This window comes from Gymnogyps californianus, chromosome 2 (genome assembly GCF_018139145.2).
Source record: "Gymnogyps californianus isolate 813 chromosome 2, ASM1813914v2, whole genome shotgun sequence".
NCBI classification, from domain to species: Eukaryota; Metazoa; Chordata; class Aves; order Accipitriformes; family Cathartidae; genus Gymnogyps; species Gymnogyps californianus.
This window is the reverse complement of record NC_059472.1, coordinates 144,444,363-144,467,790: the sequence shown is the minus strand read 5'-3', so window position 1 is coordinate 144,467,790 and position 23,428 is coordinate 144,444,363. Positions and strand designations below refer to the sequence as shown.

Sequence of the window (23,428 nt, the reverse complement as noted above, 5' to 3'; positions counted from 1 at the left end):
AAACCTCTGCCCTAGTCTCCTTAGAGTTCTTGGGGTCAGTCCAGACCTTTTCTTCTTCCAAGATAGATTGAGTATCATTCAGCTAGTTGTTCCAGTCTTCAGGGAAATACAAACACTGTGCCTCAGCTATTCTAAGGAGGCTTTGCACAAACAGTGTCGACAGAGAAAACTAGTTTTTGATGTAGGCAGCTGCCTGGGGCAGCAATCTACAGGAGCTGCCATTCACCCCAGTAAGGGACAGGTTTTTCTTCACAGCTCACCTGCCAACAAGATTAAGCAGAGCTTACTGCTCCCAGAAGTGGACTTCGGTTTTTGTAGCTATGCACAGGGCCAGACTTGCTGCTGTTTCTGCTAAGGGAAGGGCCGGGGTGGGAGGGACAGTGGCCATTTCGAAGGGGAGTCTGTGATCTGCTGGTAGCGGCAGTCACTACTCTCTTGCTTCTTCCCTGGTGCTGCTCTCCCCCTCCATTGCTCTCAGCCCTGAGCCTGCTCTTCACCTTCACGTGTCGTCTCCCTCGGCAGGAGCAGAGGCTGCTCTTTCTGCTAAGAGGGAGAAGGTATCTGGGAAGGAAGCCAGCAGGGATCTGCTCATCTTCTGAGCAGATCATGCTGGAGGGAGAGGCACAAGCTCACAAACGCTGATATCTCCCACAGCTCCCAAAAGCTACACAGACCCCATGCAGCCCTTCCTTCATTGTTCCTTCCCCTGTCCCAAAGCCCACTGACTCCTCAGTCATCCTTTCATCCCTGTTTCAGATCTACTGCTGTCTCCCAGTCCTTTCTCAGCTGCTGGAGCCCAGCCTCCTAAACCCCTCATTTTCAGTTCAAGACTCCCTACTAGCCTCTCCTCTGCAACCTTTAGGCAATGCTTACAGACCTTTTTTTTTAATCTCAGCCTAGTCCTATTCTGGTAGCTCCGACAAGATAAATGTTATTTTATTTAGCATAGAAATAGGGCAGTGAAACCTGCTTTTGGCTCTAATATTTATTGAAGCCTTGAGCTGGTCCACATCCAGTTGTCTACCAAGGGATTTAGTGTGCAGTCAGGTATGGGGATGTATTTCACACATAACTGTTCCACACTGACTTCCCTATGTAAACAAGTACTTAGGTCTTGCTTAGGCAAACATTTCTTTACCTTATGAGCACGTATAGGCACTAGTTGACTTTCATATTAATAGCACAGCATGTGTATGTCAATACTGAAATGATCTGAGATCTTCAGGGTAGAAGATATTTATGCGAAAAGATAGCATTATGTTTTGGTATCCACACTCAGCATGGCTACAACTGAAACAACAGTTGTACTCAAACACTGCTAGATTTCTGGTAAGGATAGGAAGTTATTGTTGTCCTGGCCATAAAACTTTGCTTTTCTCTTTCAAAGATCCAGGACTAAATAGCTCCTATAGTTTTCATGTGAAATGCTGAATACTACATAATCAGTAGCTGGCTCAGCTTACCAGGAGCATTGCAAAATAATCTTCAGGGCTTTGTACTCTTGACATTCACTTTTTTTTTTTTAGATTTAGTTTTGTGTGATCGTCCATATGTAAAGTAACTTGTGCACTGGTAAACAAGGACTCCGCTAGAAATGATAAAAGTACTTCAAAGCCATTCACAAATGAACAGACTAGTACTACCAACCAGAAAGGCTAGATAACAGCTTGCTAGAGATATGTCTTTATTACAAATATTCGCACCTCTTGGTTCACTGAATTCACTTGCTATATAGAAAATATTTAACTATTAATCCAATATAGATCTGTCATTGGCTGTCTGAGCACTGCTTTCATAATTTATATTTGTGTACGTGGAAATAATACCACAAGAAGAACTGTACTAGAAGTTGTGAGAGAGAATAGAAAAGAACTAATTAGCCCAAATTTTTGCTTAAGCAAATTCAGCATACCATTCAAAAGTGTCTGTGAAACTACTCATCATAGAAAATTGAAAATTTTAACTATAAGCCTAACCTCAAAGGGAGCCATATACTCTTCAAGGCACTCTTTGAACATGTCTATCTACTAATGATTGGTACAGAGAGCCTCATTAATAGCTAATCATGTTGTAAGTACATTAGTATGCATGAATTGAATGGTCAACTATTTGCAAATTTGTTTGTTTGTACAATTTAAAATGTAATTGACATTGTTTATACAATGTAAAAACGTACAATGCGTAGCCTTAGCGTGGACTGGACACATAGGAAATGCTTTAGAAAGGAAAAATTTACTTTCCCACCTTGGGGTAGGAATAGGGCCAGCCATCTAGTTCCCACTGCACCTCGAGTGATAGGGCTCAAGTATTCTTTCTGAATAGAAATCACAGAATCACAGAAGGGTTGAGCTTGGAAGGGACCTCTGGAGATCATCTGGTCCAACCCCTTTGCTCAAGCAGGGGCACCTAGACCCAGTGGCCCAGGGTCGTGTCCAGGTGGCTTTTGAGTCTCCATGGATGGAGACTCCACAACCTCTTTGGGTAAGCTGTGCCGGTGCTCAGTCACCCTCACAGTAAAAAAGTGTTTCCTGATGTTCAGAGGGAACCTCCTGTGTTTCTGTTTGTGTCTGTTGTCTCTGGTCCTGTCACTGGGCACCACTGACAAAAGCCTGGCTCCGTCCTCTTTGCACCCTCCCTTCAGGTATTTGTATACATTAATAAGATCCCCCCGAGCCTTCTCTTCAGGCTGAACAGTCCCAGCTCTCTCAGCCCTTCCTCAAAGGAGAGGTGCTCCAGTCCCTTCGTCATCTTCAGGACCCTTTGTTGGACTCTCTCCAGTATGTCTGTGTGTCTCTCGTACTGGGGAGCCCAGAACTAGATGCAGTACTCCAGGTGTGGCCTCTCCGGTGCTGAGTAGATGGGAAGGATCACCTCCCTCGACCTGTTGTCTAATGCAGCTAAGGATACCATTCACCTTCGTTGCTGCAAGGGCACACTGCTGGCTCATGTATGACGAGAGTTAGAGCTGAGCTCTCACTAGAGCCTGACTTAGGTCATATAATTGTATTAATGTTATTTACTGACACCTCTCCTGTGATGTTTACTCAGGCTGCAGTAAATTGGATCCTTTTTTCTTTAAAGGTGTCTAGCCAATGGGTATCAGCAAACAAGGTATGAAAACGTGACTGGAGTATAACTGATACTTGCTTAAGTTTGAAGAGGATTTAAATTGAGCTCTAAGACATGAACTATCCCATGCGTCATGGAGTGTTTGTCCAGGAATCAATGGCATTACCAATATGTCAGTGTTAGATACTTCAGTGCTCGTTGAAGCAAGGGAGAAAAGATCATTTCAAGAGAAACTATTTGGAGGAATAGCTCAGTTTCATGACATGAATGGGTGCATTTATGAGAATGCTACCATAAATTATATATATAAATTTAGCTTATTCAGGAAGGAGACAAGCCCTGTGTGCCCAGCATAGTCTATATCTGGGTTGCAATAAAGAGCGCTAATGTAGGGAGCGTGTGGAGTTATATATAGCTTGTGTTTTCAAAATCTGCATAGCCTATTTAGGATCAGGTATCCATATCTCACTTCGGTAGGCCAAAATATTTATGGGAATATGATGAAAAAATATGGGTTTTCTTTTCATCTTCTGCCATGTTATTGTTAGATGAGATACTGTAATATCAAGATCTAGATATTAACTTATACATAAGTTGAAAATAACAGATTTGTGAATAACCACTTCTGGAAAAACTTTTATCCTTTCTTCATGTCTAATCATTTTTTTGTGAAGTGGTAGATGTCATATGATGACATCTCTTAGTCATGGAATCCATCCAGGTGAGCTATATTTCCCAGGCTAAATAAAACCCAAAAGTTATGAGACCACCAACCTAATAAAGTTGAATTTCATAACTTTAAGGTAGCTTACTCAAGTTAGGTAGGAAAACAACATAGGAAGGCCAAAGCAGTCTGTAATTCCAATGAGTTGTGGTAGTTCCCAATGCACAGCCACAGGAGGGGGGGAAGTGCTATGGTGAGTGGCTCGAAGTAGTATTCTTTCTTCTTTGAAGGGAGAAGGCAATGATGAAAAGTTAACCTTTCATATGCCTGTAGCTTGTAGTATGAATTAGGAAACATCCTTTGCTTGAACTGTAAATCCATTGCATAATGGGTCAAGTGAGCAAATGCAGCCAAAACTGAGTCTTGAAACAGACCATTTGTTTACTAGTGATAAAAGCAAAATTTTCTATTTTTGTAAAAGATGATTAAGGGAAGGGCCTATGTAAATGGCTTTCTCCCTTCTTAAATGTAAACTCTAGACAAATTCAGTGCAATATCCTATTTCTCAGTGCAATATCTCATTTCTTTTCCAGCCCCAATCATTATGTGTTATCCACTGATGTTGCAAGGACCGTGGTATCTGTTTTCTGTAAAAATAATACAACTATATTCAGAAAAATGCATATTCCTCTTTGTAACAAATTGCTCTAGCTTTCCTTATGGACAGAAATAGGTTTTATTTAAGTTTCTAGCTATGAGCTCATCTTATTTATGCTAATTTAAATCCATGGACATCCAGAGAAAGGGAAATGGGATCTCAGAAAAGATGCTATATGATGTGTGATTATTTACCACGTGGCCAACCTTCTTTCTTTAGGAAGGAATTGCCTCACAGTCACTAACAGCCCCTAAACTTTGATCAGTTTTGTTCTGGGCTCTTCCGACCATGCTTGGTACATGATAACTGTTTAGACATGACAAGAGTTTACAATATTGAAATCTTTGTTTTATGATAAGCAGGAGTAAGATCAGATGATCTGTATTTGCTCATTTGGTCTCCTCTGTGAACTGAATAGCCTTTTTGTACTTACTTTTCCTACGGGACTGAGCTTTACAAATAAATCCTCCAAATCCTCAGGATAAAAAGATAAAGTTGCAGTGTCTGCACCATATTTATCAACTCTCAGAAAATGTATTTGAACAACTTAACGGTAAAACCAGAGTGAAATATATTGTAATCAATTGGAATGTCTCTAAAAAGGAACTGGAAAATCAGTTTTAACACTTCCGGGGCACAAGAATTTCATAAAATTCATAAAAGGAACAACCTGTAGCTTGTGGTATAGCTACTCTGGCCAAATACTGAAGTGACAAAGTAAATAACTGTATTGCTTTCTAAAAATAAATGTATAACGCATTGCATTTTTATGGCATTTTATTTAAAAATAGACATTACAAATAAAACCTGAAACTTTAAGACACCTCTGTGAGAGATTAAACTTGTAGGTATACAAACTTCGGTCTTACAGGCAAACTGAAGCATCGGCAGAGTTTGGGAGCAGATCGTGGGAAATCCATGAGCCAGTGGGGCAGAGGCTTTGCTTTGCACAGCTGTGTAAAGACTTGCCATAATAGCTGTCTGTAGCAGCAATCTCTGCACTGGAGGAAACATGAGGAGTGCCTGTTCTCCCTCCCCTAGGAAGCATAATGCTCAGCAGAGCCCGGGAAGGGAGGAGTGAGTGCTGTGGCCTTGTATTCTGTCTCCGATGGCCTGGAGAAAAGTACACCAAGAGATGCTCTTACGGATGGTGCAAAATATACCAGTGAGAAAGCCTCCAGGGAGACTGTCCCTGCCCTTGCTACAATTTCCACAGTGCTGCTTCTGTCATGCCTGGTACGGTGCAGCGGTGGGAGGCCACCACACTGCCACGTCCCCGGGGATTCTGCAAGTCCCTGGCAGAGCCGAGGCTGACCTCAGCCTTCAATGCAGCATTTCAACCTCAAAGTTTGCCTTTCTTGTGCAGTTTGTGATAGCATTTTTTTAAACAATTTTGCATAAAAACCAGTAGATGGATGCATTTTCTGTTGTTCTTTGGTTTTTTGTTTTTTTTTTTTTTTTTTTTTTTTAAACTGCTTTAAATACAACATCAGCAGCAGGGGACCAGGCCGGGGGGCCGTGCACAGCAGCGGCGGCTGGGCCGCGGGGGACCCTGTGACTCGACACGTCTCAGCCGTGCCATTATAAGCCACCACGTCCGTCTTCCCCCTCGTCCCTCCCGCTGGGCTGCGGCTGAAGGCGACCCAGCCGCCGCGGCGAGGGACAGTACCACCGAGGAGGCCATTTTGCAGCCCTTGAGGGAGAGAGAAAGAGGGCGACGGGCGCGGCCGGCCGGGACGCGGCCCCCCCCGCAGCAGGTAAGCGCGGCAGCACCTGGCGGAGGGGAGGGGGCGGGCGGGCTGCCCGCCGGGCCACGCGCCCGCCCCCGGGCGGCAGCGGGTCTTCGCGGGGCGACGGGGCTCGGTGGGGGCCGGCGAGGCCGCCCGGCAGGCCCCGCTGCTCGGCAGGGAGCAGCGGCCCCTCGCCCGGCGGCGGGCCGGGAGGGCGGGGCGCGGCCGGCAGGGGGCGCTGTCCCGCCGGGCCCGCCGCGCGGGGCAGAGGGTGCCGCAAAGGGTTAACGAGCGGGCGGCGGAGCCTGGCTGCCCCTGCTGGGAGACCGGGGAAAAAAAAATAAGCGGGGGAAAAAAAATTAAAAAAATAAAACCAGGCAGGCAGGCAGGCAGCCGGGGCCGCGGAGCACTCCCGCCTCTCCTTCCCCCCGCCTCCATCGCCCGACAGCGCGGGACGCGGAGGCCGGGGCGCAGCGGCGGGACGACAATGCAGCAGGCGGAGAAAGCAGGAGGGGCAGCGCACGGCAACATGGAGGGAGGCGCGGAGCGGGCCAGCCCCTGATGCGGCTCTTTCTCCTCCTCCTCCTCCGGGCAGCGGCTCCGGCGGCGATTCCCTCCCTGGCGGCGGCTGGCGGCGGCGGGTGGAAATGAGCAGGTCGGCGGCGCTTCTCCTCTGCCTGCTGGGCTGCAACGTGTGGAAGGCGGTGACCAAAACCTTAGGGGCGCCCGAGGCGGCTCAAGGTCGGTGCGGGAAGGGCGGCGGGACTGGCCCGCTTTGTGCGGCGGCCCTCGGGGCGGCGGGGGGCTGCATTGTGCGGGCGGCGGCAAACTCGGGGGGGCCGGGCCGGGGGTTTGGCGGGGGGGAGCGGCGATGCGAGGCCTTTCCCGGCTCCCACCGCCCGCCGGCTGCGGGGCGCAGCGGGGGCGCCGCCCGCTGCGGACCCCCCCCCAGGCCCGGCGTGGTGAAGGCAGCCCCGCGGCGGAGGCGGGTGCGAGCCCCGTGGCTTGGGGAGCTTTTGTTAACGGAAGGGGCAGGGGCTGCCGCTGGCCTCATTGTGCTGCCCCCTCCCTCCCTCAGCGCCGCCGGAGCTGTTGCATTGCGTCCTTCTCCCCCGCTTCCCCCCGACTCCCCGCTGTGCCCGCTGCAGGGCCCGACGCGGCGGTGAGAGGCGGGCTGAGGGGCACCGGCGGCCGCAGGCCCTACCCCGGCCGTGCGGGGCCGCTGGGCTGCGGGTTCGCCCCCCGGGCTGGCGGCGCGGCTCGGCCCGCCGCCCCGGGACGTTTCCGGGCCTCGGACGGGCCTTTTGTTCGGCGCGGTGGGCTGCCCGCCGGCCGGGCGGGGGTCTGTCACAGCGCCGGGCTGCCGCTGCGTCCCTCGGCAGCCGGGAAGAGACACTTCCCCGGCCGGGCAGGGTCGTCCTCCCCCTCCGCCCTCGCCCGGGCGGGAGCAGAAGCCGCAGCGGGGTAGTGCCCGAGCCCCCCGGGAGGCCGCGGCGGCTCCCCCGGCACCTGTGGCAGCTCCTGGTCCTCCTGGGCCGGGCCGGGGTCCTGCCGTGGGCTGCTCTGCCCTGATCTTCACAGGTGCGGTGGTGAGGCATCCCCTCGGCGGTGAGGTGCACCTGCCCTCCAGCCCTCACCCCGGGTGGAAACTCAGCGGGGGGAGACACTCCCTTGTGCCCCGCTTGCCCTCGGCCTTGTGTTTGGTAGGAGGGCAGCCCCTCCGTCAGCCTCTTCCCGGCGGGCTCTGACAGGGATCCTGCGGCAGCATCGTGCCTGCTGGGAGCACAGCTATGTTAGGAAGCAGAAAACTTGTCTACCTGAGGGTACAAAACGTGCTAGGAGGAAATGCGTCCTCCCCCATGGTCAATGTTAGCCTTGTGGCATGCGTTGTCAAGTGGCTAGATGTGTTATCTGGGATGAGAGATCATACGCTGGCTTAGCCTCCGTGGCGATGGGTTGGCAGCATCCCTTCCCACTGCGGTGGGGTGGAAGTACACCACGTGAAGAGTATGCTTATGTCCTGTTTCCTTTAAGCTTTCCTGTCTCGCAGGTCGGTGAGAATCAGTAAGTGATGCTTGCCACAAGAAGGAAAACGTTAAAAATAACCTTTTTGAACTCTTTTTCGTGGTTGTATTTGCGGTATACTGAGTAAGATCTAGGTGGGCCTGTGCTCTCATACAGAATATTCAAAAGGTATTGGTACCTTGTAGCAAAACCTAGCACGCTAAGCAATCTGACATCAAATGTAATGTCAGATTCTGCCCTTTTTTAAGGACAAAACAATAGCAGTTCTGGAATAAGAAGTACTAAACTATAACTCAAAGGCCAGTAAACTCGGGACTATACTGAGTTTATTGATAAATGTGCCAGAAAAACAGAACTGTGTTCATCCCTTGAAGCTAGCACTTCAGATACCAAGGTAATATCAAAATCTAATGTAATTTCTGTATCGTATGGAAAATCTCTTTCATATATATGATCAAAGTGGTGAGGTATTGGCAAAATTAGTGCCTTTCAACTGCCCTGTCGATCTCATCTTCTGTTGTCAAGCTCAATTCATGGTATGTGGAAAGACTTGTCTCTATAGCAGCTACATCCACATCAAGCCTGATAGCTAATTATTTAAGTACTAGCAGCTATGTCAGTGAGTAGAGAACATTTCTATCTAAATAGAATGGTCTAATTTTATCTTCCATGTAAGAACATCTGAGTTTTCATAGATAGTATCATTTTCCAAAGTCTAATTACGAGCCCCATCTTTACTCTTTGGACATGTACATGGGTAAGTGGATATGTAGAGCTAATCTCATATTGAAGTGTATTCTGCTCACTACTTACCAGCTACTTACCATGAATCTTTTTTTGAAAGTTTATGCTATGCCAGCTTGTAGCATTGAATAAGTTCCTAATCATCAGGTGTGAAAATCTTCTGGGGAAAAGAGTTTTAGTACCAGGCACATTCCTTGTTTGTATACTGAGCACAGTAAGTGCTAAATGGTTGTAAAACCTAAACCAGCTGTTTTTCCCTCCTGCCCTTTTAGCACTGTGGTGATAGTTGTAGCTACAGGTGAAGAGCCATTGCCAAAGTTCAGGGATGTTTGCAGATGACTGACTTTCCCCTTGTGGCTGGGAAGAGACTAGTGAAAAACCAAGGGATTGGAATAAAGGTGGAGGTGACAAAGCCAGAGAATGCCTTCAGGGAGTAATTGCTTCAGCTGCAGTATTTATTATTGGACAGGTTACAAGAGACTAGGGCAGAGAGCCCTCCTCGTGGTGGGACAGATGAGATGAGACTCGGTTAAGGCCTGTGTTAACAGACCAAATAAATACGTCTTGGATTTGGAGCTGTTTGAAGGTGCGATTTGTAGTCAGCGTTCTGGTTAAGGAAGGGATGAGGAGCGATGCTTTGCATCGAGCATTTCTCTCTTTCGCTGCTTTCAGCTGTGTGTTCAGATAGTCCCAGCTTCAAATTCTGCTCGGCCAGACTGATTACGTAATTCGTGAATACGGAAAGTACTGGTAATTATGCTCTGTATTTAGCACCCTATTTAGAAAATTGGATGACTTTGGCACGCTGTTACCTTATTTGATTCATTATGCAGATCTGTTGTGGCCTCTGAAGGTCACAGAGGTACCTAAGTTTCAGTAACTTATCTTCTTTAGTATGGTAAAATCCACACAGATGAGTTGTTCGGTTTTGTCAGTGTTGACACTTAGAGCCCCAGCAGTGAGGTTGTTAGAAGTCCGTGAAGGTACGGTTTTGGACTGGTAAGGCTTTACCTCTTTAACTTCTCTCAAATACTTAAAACCTGACAAGTGTTTCAGATGTTGTTTTGTTTGTTTGTTTTTTAATTGTTCTGTCAGGTATTCCAGAACTTAAATTGGTTTGAATGCTGAAATGAATGTGTAGAAATTTTAATTAAAAAAAAACAAAACCAAACCAACCCTTAAGCTGCATTCCTGTTGGGAATTGGTGATTTGTCTGATGAGTACAGACAAAATACACAGTTTTCTTCATATGAACAGATCCCTTTTAAACTTATGGAGCCTTGGCAAGTAGGAATTTAAGAGTTATATGAAGAGGTAACACTAACCCAGGGAGAACGTAAGCAAAATCGGTGTAATTTGAGAAGGGGTTAAATTTCTTTGTCGCCTGTAAACTTTGCTTCGAAGTAGATGATGAGGATGATTCATTCGTAGATGCTAGGGAGGCTCTTTTGAGAGAAATCTTAGAATATTGTGTTGTAGTGCAGAAGTCCAGTATGACTTTTGTCTGCTGCAGTGGGTATTGGTTTTAATTCATGTCTTCATTGGTCTTCATATTTCATTAGTTGTTCAAAACAAAGAAGTTATGAATAATAAAATAACATGTCTTGAGATGGTGTTAATTGCCATGTGTTACCTAATACAAAGGTTAAAACAAGCTTCTCCCTCCCCCCTCTCTTTTGTCTTTTTTTCTTTAAACTTCATACTGACACCTCTTACTGCTTGAGACTAGAACCTGGTTCATGAAATTTTTAGGCACGGCTGCTTTCTGTGCCAACTTCTGGCCAAGTGAATGGTTTCAAATAGCAGTCCCCTCTCTACAGGAGAGGTTTCTGGTAGCAATAAAATGCAATTTTACCATATGCTTGTTAATTTAACAGAAGCCTGGGTATATGTATTTGTGTGCTGGGGAGGAAGAAGGATTGTGCTTTTAGGTTTGTTGGAAAACTTAAAAAAATCTCCAGTGGTTTTGGTGCATGGTGGAGCAGAAATGTCACTCTGCCTCCTGTTAGTACAAACTTCAAATTAGTTTTTTACTCTTGTCTTTTGTGGGCAATGACTAGCCACAGTCTTGGTGTGTGAAGAAAACTGAGAGGAAAATGCATGGCAAGGAAACTCAATGCATAGATCGTGTCAGTATAGGTATGCACAGTACCTGGCAGTTTGGTGGTTCAACTTTAATGGCATTTCTTAACAACCGTGCTTGAAGTTTGGCTGTTGGATAGCAGTATGGTTGGGAATGATCCTTCTTTTCCACATATCTCAAATTACTCTAGTACATTCGATCAGATCAATACAATTGTGTCGTGTACCTTGAGCTTATAATTTAGGGAGTGAGTTATTTTTCCAGTCAGCCAAAGGCAAACTAAACAATCTCTCCAAAATACCTGCAACTTGAAATCAAAGTGTGCACTTTCAGTATTTCTGTTACCTTATACACTGATTACCTTATGCAAACTGCTTTTTTTGTAGGATTAATTTCCCTTTGCTCCACTATATATCAGTTCTGCCTTTAGATATGAAGAAAGGCAACTTCTGAGAGAACTGCACTGTCAATATTCTGCCTCTCCCACAGGTCTCAGTGGTTTTACCATTTACCTGTCAGGGAGCACAAATAAGGGAGGCAAGAATACTGTGTAAAGGGTTGTATTTACTAGAACAAATGAGTTTAATAACGCTAACTGTAATACACGCTAATAAAATACACTAAAATATTTTGTTTTGGGAAATACCAAAGAGAACTGAGTGCACTTCCCTCTCCACCCCCCAGAAATTCCAGAAACATTTTCCTGTAAGCTGGTTTACATTAAATATTCAGTTAATGTAATATCTGGCTTGTTGTGCACGGGTAATAAGCATTACACACATGCTTTTTACAAACACCATCTTTAGTTTTATTGGAAACTGGAAAGATACGTATATGTTTGTTAATACAGAGCCATAAGAATGTGAACATACTGTAACTTCATGTTGCTTTTAATAAGTGCATTGAATCTTTCACTTCAGAATATTAAGACAGAATCATATTTGACATAACGGCAAGTCTGAGCCCTTGAAAGTAGTATTTAAGTATATTTCAACAGAGAGCTACATTTTCATTTCATGTAAAATGCCGATGTTCTGGTTCAGATATACCTGTGTCACTTTTTTGCTAGCTTGAAGAGCAACAGATCTTGAGACAATCTGAAGGAAAAATTCATTTATGTACAGTATAGTCTGTAAATTTGGTTCCCTCACTAGCTGCTTGGGGAGATTGGGTATATTTAAACAGAACTGCTGTGGATATAAAGTATGTTTTGAATAGAAGCAGTCTCTGCAGGCAGGGCACAAAAGTCCTTGGAAATCCAACACCTGAAGCTATCTTTTAACTGTTCCTACTCTTAGCTTTTGCAGTTCTGTGAGCTGTCACTGCCTGTGCCATACTGTGGAGGCATACTAGGGAGTGAAATCCTGTCCTTATCCATTATTTGTACACCTTGCACACCAGGAGGTGAAGCCTCCCTGTCACTGTGAGTAGGAACCTGCACTATGGAAAACTCTGCTATGCTACTGTAACGGTGGTTTTTCAGACAGGGAGGCAAGAGCACATAACAGTAGAGGGGACCCCACATAAACCTTGCTGGACTTGGGGTGACTTGTAGGGGCCACCCTCAGCCTCTGTGGCCTGTGGGAGCCAGGCTTTGAGGAGACACAGCAGCAACTGCAGTTAGCAGGGAGGAAATGGAGTCGGGGGGGGGGAAGCCAAGGGGAAGGAAGTAGCAGCATCCTTTTAGCTTGGGGACAACAAAGGAGCTGAATCCAATAAGGTGCAAAATGCTTAAGTTCTAGCTGCAAAAGTGCTGAGAACTACTGTTCTGTGTGGTAGGTGTGAATAATACAACAGCAATGTTTAACAGTAAAGGGGAGCTTACCTTGACAGTCAGTAAATGCTGAGATTAATAAGAGGTAGAGGCATAAAGTACTCTTGCTTTGTTAAAGAAAACAGAGGCCTTTCTTCTTCGTGCAGTAATTAACAGAGGTGATAGCAGTGTTGGGAGCTCCCTCTTGTTTCATCCCACCTTTGTGATTGTCATTACTGAAAAAACCGGTGTCTTTCATCCTTTATAGGCAAGGGTGTATACTAATACAGCAACAAGTATTTCTCAAATGATGATGTGAGATTTGCTTGATAATAAAGCAACAACAAATTAAGGTAAATGCTGTATTTGGACTGCTGCTGGGAAGAAATTAATGTGTCAGCAGTTTTGTCCAGACCTCTTGCTCTCCACCATACCATGAACAGTTGTGCAGAGTGAAAAGTTAAGATCCAAACATCTCATCTCTCAGTCTGTACTTGATACGTGAATGTAAGACTTCTCATGCGAGGGATATGCAATTGTCATCCAGGGTAGAAGGCATCTCACCTAACTCAGGTGTCTGCAGTCTGCAAGTGTCTACATCTTAGACATCCACAGTCCTTTTACAGACGTGAAGATCTCATCTTTTCACCTAATGGAGCCGAGTGTCATTCCTGTCACCTGGAGTAAGCACATTTGGTCAGAGGAATTGTGCTGTGTGGATCTCACTGACTAGCATGGCAGCCTAGACAATGCTGTTTGTACTCCCATTTAGTCAGACAAATCCTCCCTCAGATACTGTAACTGGGAGTTTCATCAGCATAGTGTTGCCCTCTGGCTTGGCCTTAGAGCTACTGAATATATACCATGTAATAAGCTATGTGAAGGAACACACACCCTTGGATTACCTGGCTGGGTTATCTTGCATTTCTCAAGACTCAAACAAGAGTTACTGTCTATTTACATTTCTAAACCATTTGTCTTTGTAGCATTATGCTTATGAGCTTAAGTGTTTCACTTCCAAGAGTAAATAAACAAAAAGAAAGGTTTAGAAACAAGTAAGAAGGCTTGTGGAGTTGTTTGGGCTTGTCTACATGTTTCTTCCATGTTTTTAATTAGCTTTGTATTCCCAAGAGTTGATTTATTCTGGATTAAGCTGCATTGTTACTCTCACCTTTGTCTGTTTTCTCTTACTGGTATTTGTCTAGCAATGTGGTAAACCAGATCGAGGAAGTTATCCAACTGAAAACTGCATGCACCAGTTCAGTCTTCACCTGGATCACTTCCCCAGTTGGATTCATTGGGAATTACACAAATGCTGTTGCTGGTGCAGAGGAAAGGGCTGAGAGGAGCTGATAAGGGAAAACAAGGACTTCATGGCAGCAGTACCAGCTGATGCAGGATTAAATTGTTTGTAGAACTATAATATAAGATGTAGCTCACAACATTTAGCAAGTTAACTGTTTTGAAAGTTACTGCTCAAAGGAGACGGCTATTGTCTGAAAATGTGATACCACCCCATTGCTCAAAGAAAAAGCATAAAGAATTTATTGAAAACTAATTTGCCTACAGTAGGCAAAGAAACTGCACTAGAGCAGTGAATACTGGCAGACCTGGACCTAGGTACTGGCAGATGATTTGAGACGCTTTCAGCTGCGACCATCTCTGTCTCCATCAGGACAGGTTTTTGTCCCGGCCTCAGATGCTCCAGTTTGTACCCTGCGTGGTAGTTTAAACAGAGCTTCATCCACAGTTTCAGCTCAGGTGAACTGTGAGATGTAGTGCTTGTGAGTGTTTCTCCCAGTTATAGGGTAATGGGGGGGTTAGTTACCCGAGTCATCTTTTCTCTGGTCTCTGGATGTCCCAAGTGGCTTGAGAGGAAATGATGCACTTTGGCCTGTTTAAATGCAGAAGAAATGTGGAGGGCAGTACTGGGCACCTAGCATAGCATTCTGGTAGAGTAACTTTTGTCAGCTAGCCGTGAATGTATGATTTGGCATAATTAGCGCATGATGCCTGATAGTGTCTGGTCACTCCTCTCTGAACTGTCTGTCAGCCAGAGCGATTCCCACTTTCCTCCAGATAATTGCCTTGCTTTCCTTAGTTACTGCACTTCTGCATTGATGTCTACTAGATTAGGGTGTCTGCTGAGAGATAAGAAGTTTTCACTCCTTATCCTGCCCTTCCTCCTTCTGTCCCTGTGTTGGCCCTCTCATGTATTGAAAGGCTTGGAGTGCTTTTGCTGCAGACTGGCAGGGAAGTCTGCTAGGGAGTGTTCATGGCCATTTCTTGTTTCTGTTTGAGTTGGCCAAGCATTGCTAGGGAAATAAATGGGTCCAGGAGCTCTGGAGACAGGACTGGTGGTCTGCAGGGGGTGAGGCGGACGAGGGCGGGAACACCGCTGGGCAGCAGGGTGATAAACTTGTCCAGGCGCCGCATTGTGTTTGCGGAATGGGTGGCATCAACTCAAGATGGGAGCAACAGTTGCTCTCTTTGCTTCTCTCTGAATTGTGCTCCTGGCAAGTTCTGAAACCTGCTGAGTAGCATGCTGACCTGGACAAATATTACAGTAGTTTAAAAAGCTACTTGTGGTAATAATGTTGACAGACACAGTGAAGCACAGCAATATACTTACTCTTTTAGCTTTACTGCTAGTACCCAGAGTATTCTTGCAACTCAGCTTATTTCAGTGTGTGGTGCTGCAGTCGAGGTCCTGGCAAATAACTTAAGTTTGAGCCAGTCTCTAGGTTCATGATGTATGATTTACAGGAGCCAGGGACACAGATGTTTGAAATGAGAGCTGTATTTTCATTGTTTTGCAGAGTGCCTGTGTGTGGGGACTGTTACTTTTTTCCCTACTATTAAAACTTCAATATGAAGAAGCTTGTTTTCTTCAAAAGTTAAAATTTCCTTTGTTCTTACAGGATAGTTATTTCATTCTTTAGTATACTGCTATTTAAAACTTTTTAGAGGGAATTATGGCATTAAACTTACTCGATGTAAATATTGTTGTTAGCAGTCTACGTGAAAATTAAAAATACACTTTCTTCAAGCAGCCTGAAGCAGTAGGAGCAAGATCTTCTAATGGGATGAATTTTAAGTTATTGCTGCAAGCTATTGAGTTATGACTGCAGCAGGCTTTGGAATATTAAACTAGTAAAAGTATGTTAAAAATCAGTTGCTGAAGGAAGAGAACCTGATGTACTAAAATTCTTGTTGAAAACTATTAGTTTTTCCAGACATTTCATTAGATAAGGACTTCCTTCTTTAGATCAGATATGAATAGCTATCTGCTCTGTGAAGCTTTACCTCAGTGAAAACTACTTGGCACTCTTTAGCTATGTTCAAAATCTTGCTGGAGATCTTGTTTTAATTAGTAATTTTACCTGGGAGGTATGTAGTTAATCTTTCAGTAACATTCTCTCTCTCTCTTTTTTTTTTTTTTTTAAAGCATAGTTTACTATTGCTGCCGAAAGAGCTGAGTGAGCCCTCTCAGCAGATGTTGTCATTAGAAAGGGGATCAAAGCAGTGTCATGTCACAAGCTAACTTTCTGCACAGAAAAAAATCCTTGGGTTTTGAGGAGTGAGGGGCTAGCTGACAGAGAGTAGAGCAGTTTTTGTGGTGGTGTCCTAGAAAGGTAATGGTTATTCCCATGTGCAAGTTAATGCATGCTTTTAAGTGAATACTCCATACTTTCATAAATTCTTCTATGGTGAAGAAAATTCAAAAAAGAGTATGTATAAGCTCTCAAGATCAAACTCTTATAAATAAGTGATAGCCCTGTAGATTCCTTCAGAGCAGTAGAGGATCTTTGTTTCCATGGATGATTGCACATAAACAAAGATGCTTTTTAATATCTGATGCATTCAAGTATTAAGTCTTGCATCAGTTAGCCGCTCGGTATGATGAAGTGTCATCTTCCCTTACCCCTAGCCTAATTGCATGGTGGAAAATATTAAAGCTCAAATTCTTATGGCCAAACTCTCAAGTGTTTTTTCAGTCTAGGTATTATTTAATCTACATGCCTGTGCCTTACAAAACTGTAGTGATTTTAGCGTTTCCAAGAAGGTATATATTGAATTGGAGGAAGAGCAAATGCACAGCAGTGTTTCCTGACCATGATGCTGATGTGGAGCAGAAATTTCATTGCCTCACTGTTACTTTATGCCATTCTGTCTACTGCTATACAGATTAACAGCTAGTAAGGATATACTCGAAATAGTCCATCATGAAAGAGCTTTGGTACATCTAGGAGCTGGCTATAAACAAATAGTATCTGACAGTATCGGGTTGCAGGGCTGATTGTTGCTTACTTTCTGGTGTGTCTTTGTGGAGATAGTAAAGCGCAGCCTTTGTTACTCCAAATCTTGTTAAAATTCAGAATAGCTTTTAGCAGCCCAAAGGCTTTGAAGGAGATGCATACGTTTGCCAAAAGGAATAGCACTTTCTCTTGCCGAGTTGTATCTCTAAGTTATAGCATCTTGGATGTATAATAAAAGTTAGTATTAATAAAAGGGCGTATCTTCCTTGGGAAGAAACACTCATTGCTTACTCTCTAGTCACAGAATGAGGAAGATACTTCTATTATACAGAAGGTCAGGAGTAAAGAGAAAGTGCAGTGACCAAGATGGTACACTGTCTAGATCAGGGCTGGGAAGTAAACCAAGGCCACACAAGAGTCGGGTCTTAATTCATGCCATTTTTACTTTGATGATTAGGGAGCTTTTAACAAATTTACTGATACTGAGTTATGGCAGTTTCTTCTGGGACCCTTGTGAAATAATTTTTCAGATTTAGTCACCCTTTTCTTGCCATTCCATGCTTTTCTTTGTCACGCTTGCATGAGTGTAAAGGGTGAAGCCAGAATGCTGCCTGGCAGTGGGCAGCGCAGTGGTGGGTCAGCAGTCTGGGCTTGCTTTCGGCCTTCTGGGAAGGCAGACAGCCCCCATCTGCTACACTGATGTTCAAATTTGAGGATAATTTTTTGTAAGTACATACATAGCCACTTGTCCCCAAAATGGATGGCAAGCTTGGTTTCTGAATATATATATGTAATGAAAGTAAGGGGGGGGGGGAGGCAAAAAGAAAACGCATAAAGATGATAGGGTGGCATGTATAAAGTTCCTATATAGGAAATGAAGTTTGAATGGGTTCCAGCTACAAGTACTAAGAAGCTTCTTCCTTTTCCTCTTGCTCTTTCCCTCACCTTCCCTTCCCTATTGAGTTGAGCTTAATTTTTAAGTTTATTTCAGTCTGCTAGAAGACAACCTACATTTTCAAAACTAGTCATGTAAACAAATCTGTATTTCAAACATACTTGCAAGCTTGATGTTGCTAGTAACATCAGAATCTCATTTCATGTTCTTAAGCAGCAGGAGGATAAAACACCTCAAATCCAAGGTGCTGTTAAAAAGTCAGTACTTGTCTGTAGTTACAATGCAGAACATACCATAAGAAGTAATTATTTTAATTCAAAGAGTGAGGCAATGCAGATAAATGTTGATTTTTTGAGAAGTTTGCTGATAACTAATTGAACTTGTAAATAATGTTCTCTGTGCTCCTAGTATAATATTTGGTTTAGCTTTTTTTAGTTTTAAACCCAGACTGATGACCCATGATTTTGAGGTAGCCTTGTATTGCATTCACTGGACCTCTTTGCCTGAGGGGGAAATAAAAATATTGTATGTTTTATACCACGTTAAACAGAATAGGGGAGAAGAAAAGAAGTTAATATGTCCATTGATCCCTTTCCTCATCATGAATTATTCAGATACTAGTAGGATTGGTTTAGTTAGGTTTAAGCCTTGTAAAGAGGAGAACAAATACAAACATAACTAGGTATTATACTGATGCTAGGTGTTTTCTTCACACCTTAATTTGTCTCAGTTTGTGTTAATTACCAGGTTTCTGAGACAAAAATAGTGAGTCAGAATGGTTAGCTTTCCTGAATGACTCTGAAAAACTATGAATTTAGTGTTTACTGGAATCCTCCTGTCTTCTCCTTACTTCTGCTAGAAAACTGGGATGGATACAATTGCGAGTTGGAGACCTCAGCATTCATGCACACATGTGCAGACGTGCACACATGCTTGTCTTGTAAGGCCATATGGTATGAATCAAAGCTTACCTCACAGTAGTAAAACTGTAATGCATTTTCCACCATTTTCAGTTATGTGTTCATGGCATGGTATTCTGTACTTTGAACAACTTACAGCGATTGTCCTTTGTAAATGGTCATTATTCTATGAAATTAATGTGTTATCCAGGATACTTGGCTTCAATTTTGTCCTTGGATTGCTGTGGCTATTTCAATAACACCAGAAGTTGCGTTGTCTTTTCTGCTCACTTGCTTTGTTTAAAGCAGCTTTGGCTTGCAAACGTATACAGATGTGTTTGTTCTTTCTTGTTCATGGCAATAGATTTGAAATAAACCCTTGCTAGCAGATAGAAGGCATGTGAATTAATTGAGTGTATGAGTATGTGTACTTCCTTGTTCAAGATTTTTAAACAATCTGTTGGGGCGTCTAATTAAGCATCACTGGCTTCTGGTCTTTTTTTCCTGCAGGTTTTCATGGTTTTTGCATACTATTATCAGGAGTTCTTACAAATTCCAACTTTCTCAGAAAAAGTGCATTTTAATATTAGACTTTTAAGTCTTTTCTGTAAACCTATATAGCTTAGAAATTTTTTTCTCTCATTCTAGTAGCTCAAGACAATTCAGCCTTTAGTCTGTGATAGTGCCTTCCATAGTATTAAAAATTATCCTGTCTAAAAACACAAATATGCTCAGCGTTAAAATGGAGACCTGACCTACTTTGTGTCTTTTTATCTGTATTAAGATAAGTAGGGTTCCAGAGGTAGTTAAGATACCCTAAAAACTAACCCGATGTTGAATCAGATGTATTTACCCAGCACCGGTGAATTCCATGTATTTCTATTTCTTTTTCCCAACTCAGTGGTGCTTTGTGGTAGAACCTGTGTGATTCTGTATTGGTGCTTTGTGACCAAAGGGAAAAAAAATAATACCATACTTCCGAGATGATATTACCCCGATGTAAGGCAAGACCTTCAATTAAAGCCACAATACCTTGTGACAAGAGAATGGGAATTTTGTGGATATTTTTAATACAGGTAAAAGTGACAGAATAATGTCTTATTCTGCAAGTTACACTAGTGAAAATCGATACTAGTAGGTTCTTCTCTTTGGTACCAATAGTAGGTTCTTGGTTTCTAACTACTGTGCTCTCAGTATCCCTGTTTGAAACCGATATGCTGTCATATATCAGAAATACAAAGTATCAAACAAAATCATGCATATTTAAGTAACATAATGTGTTTTCTACATTGATCTTTTTGTACGGTTTGTAAACACTCTGATCCATCTCTTCTGAATGTGTCTGGTGGCTGAATCTTCTGCCACGCTTGTCATTTTTGACAAGAGGACTTCAGTTGCCAGCAGCTGTGGTATAGAAATTGGCCTTGGTGGAGTGGCCAGTAACTTCTTCACATGGTCATGACCACCTTGGCTTTCAGAGGAGTTGAACATCTGTCCTGCTCAGTGTGCTCCCATGGTTCCCTTCGAGCAACGAGCACACTCAGGCCGGAGTATGAAGGAGATGAATAGTTCATCAGGGAGTTGTGCGAAGACTTAGTTGTTTCCTGATTCTTGTTTCTGGAGGTTGTCCATCCTTGTGGCAATTCTGGAGACATTTTATGCTTTGTCAGACTCACTTGAACTTGCCTCATTTCCAACTGTGCATTATAGAAGTTGTATTACCTGGGCGTTTACTCATGAGTTAGTTGACCCTGACAACTTGGCAATGTTTCAACCTGTCCTTCCAGTTGCTTGAAATACAGCTGCATTTCAGCTTCTGAAGTACTCTCATCTGTGTGTCTTGTTCTTCTCCCAGATTCTTAATCCGCATCAGAAGTGATTGAGAAGGATTTGGTTGCTCAGTGGTTCCTGTAGAGAGATGCTGAATGTGTAGGTGGAGTAAGGCATTTCACTGGCCTTTACTAGCACACAGGGATGTGGACAGATGGGGCTGTAGCTAGAACAGTGTGTTTCTGTGTGTGTTTTTCCTACTTGAGGGAAGCATGGTTAGCTTGACAGCCATGGCAGTATCTCATGGCTACTAACTGTTGTGGTTTTGGCCAGTCCTTTACATTCTTTTTGACACATTGCAGCCAGACTTAGAAAGGTCTGTCGTGTTGGCTTTCTGCCAACTGAGGATCCTAAACTGTAACTTCTTTGGCGTGGGCTGGTGTGGCAGAACATACAGCAGTGAGCAGGCTGTGCTCCTCTTCTTCACACTCATCCCAGCCCCACTGCTGCTGCTTTTTGAGTAACTCTGCATCCAGATTGTATGGATCTGTGCAGTAATTAAAATAAAAATCATTAAAATGATTCTTATGAACATTTTGTGAACTCATTGGGGGAAATGGAGAAACAAAATCATCTTATTGGCTTCTGTTCAGAAGAACGGTGGCTGCTGTGCAGTTGTTTTTGCCTTGCTGCGTGAGCTTGGAACAAATGTCTCATTGTTTTGCTCTCGATACTTGCAGGAGGCAGATGCTGGGCTTGCACTGTGTACCACCACTGTAATTTCTTACTTGTCTATTTTATATCTGTAAATAGCAGTAGCGCACAAGGGCCCTAGCTTGTGGCTGGGGTTCCGCTGGGCTGTAACCTGTCGAGTTGTTGCATTTTTTTCCTTTTTCCTTTGCCAGGGAGCTAAATAGCAGAAGATCTGCTTTGTGACCCCTTCTAATGCTGTAAGCTGTGCAGTAGGGAAAGGCAACTAAGGTAGAAACAGAGGAAAAAAGTTCATATGAAAATGCAAGTAGTTGGAAGAGGTAAACAAAATAGAAGAGCACACATGAAAGGTACCCATCTGTGTCTTACTAGCTTTAGCTGCTTGTTCTAAACCAGTAGGAGAAGAATGTGTCCACCCTTATTTGCCAAAGGCTGACATGCTCAGGACTGCTTCAGAGCTACTATCCCGCAATACTGAGTAGGAGCCGGAGGGCAGTTTACTGTTCATTAGTTCTTGCTGACAGCTTGGGATTGATGGAAGTGGATACTTTTAGAGGAAGTAAATTTAGTGCAAGGTTATGAAATGATGGGGTAGCAGTTCATCTATCTTTAAATGTTAGCTTCTCTATCCGCATTGGGTTTCTCTGCTTTAAGGGGGTTTGTATTGCCTAAATATAGGGGCTTGATGTAGTGATATGTGATGTTTGTATGATGGAATAACCTTTCTCCATAGGTGCAGAAAAGAGGAGCTTATGGGAAAAAGGGCATTTATTTGAAGAATTATAAACATAAGCATTTCTTTTTCTTACTCAATTGTGCAAAAGCTTCTGTCCTAGGTATTCTCTTCAAAGATGGTCTCTGATTGCTATGTGGTGCTTGTCCTTCAGGTCTTGCAATGCTGACCTCGTCTCTGATCTGATTTCACTGTGGTTGGGTTTTAGTGCTATACGTTGGTCTTTACTTTCTGGGCACCTTTAACAAGAAACTGGTGTGTTGTGTACTTGAATACCGCCTCAAACTGCTCCCTTTTAATAAGAGTGCTCAAGGTTTTATGCTCTTGTTTGTCCCTTTCGCTGTAGAGTGCCATTTGGCTCTGTCCTTGTCCCTCCTCTCTGCATATCTTCTCCCTCTAAGAAATCATACTGCTCTCTTCAGCCTTACCCATCACTTCTATATAGGTCATGTCCAATTCTACATACTGTTTTAATTTTGATTTCTCTGTCTGTTTGGTCTCAGTCAGCTCCTAGCTACACCATAATTTATTACAAGTGACAGATTTGGAAGAGGAGGTCCTCTCCTGTGTCGTATCTCTGACTATTGTACTGATGGCAGATGATCGTGCTGTGACATTCCTCTGCTTGGGTGTTTTAAAAAAGTTCCAGGGTGGAGAAACTGACATGCTCTGCAAATTATAAAACCCAAAGGAGTTTAAAGTAACAGCTGCCAAACAGCTTTAACTCTTTACTTTCCATCTTGATTTATATTATGAGTGAGGAATAAAGTTAATATTTTTTTATGAAAAAAATTTGGACTGCATTGTGAACTGATGAGAATCAAATGCTAACTTTTTATTGTGTGATTCTTTAAAGAGTTAAAACATGATAGCAAGGGTGTTAATCTAGCAAATGTCTTCCGTTCATGTTTTAAACCCAGCATGAACAGACATGGATGTTTTTAATAAAAAGACAGATATTTAATTCCAAGAAATATACAGGTCTTATGCCAGAGCAAATGCAATTTGTGATTTCTGGTTAATTTTTTATTATTATTATTTTAGAATTATTTCCTCGGGGATCATTTGTAGTCTTTGGAGCACTCCATAACTTTCAGTAATAGTCTCAAGATTTTGTGTATTACATAAACTTCAGATTTCCTTGCGAGTAATCTGTGTTTATTTGACTTTCTGAAAGCTATTATAGGCACCAGTGATAGCCTGTACTTGATTTTTGGATTACTGGATTAAAAAAATTGGATTTTTATATTATTTTTTAACTTTTTTCCCCCCATTACTTTGGCCTGATGGGTCTATCTTGTCTCTTTTGCTTTCAGCCTGGAGCAGGATGATTATTAACTGCAGAACATGGACAGCAAATATTTGCTAGCTGAAAGTAAAGGGAGGCTGTCTTTCTCCTTTTTGGTGTGCAAAATGATTGCATGTTGTTTTCGGA

The 23,428-nt window shown here is 43.4% G+C and overlaps 1 protein-coding gene across 1 annotated transcript in view; it reads left to right on the top strand.

Annotated features, from left to right (window-relative positions):
• Positions 1 to 6,604: 6,604 nt before the first annotated feature.
• Positions 6,605 to 23,428, top strand: part of FAM171A1 (family with sequence similarity 171 member A1) — a 90,629-nt gene continuing 73,805 nt past the window's right edge. Inside the window, exon 1 of the mRNA XM_050892471.1 lies at positions 6,605 to 6,862. Within this exon, the coding sequence (XP_050748428.1) occupies positions 6,769 to 6,862 (94 nt within the window). The 5' untranslated portion in view covers positions 6,605 to 6,768. The remainder of the gene's footprint in view (positions 6,863 to 23,428) is intronic.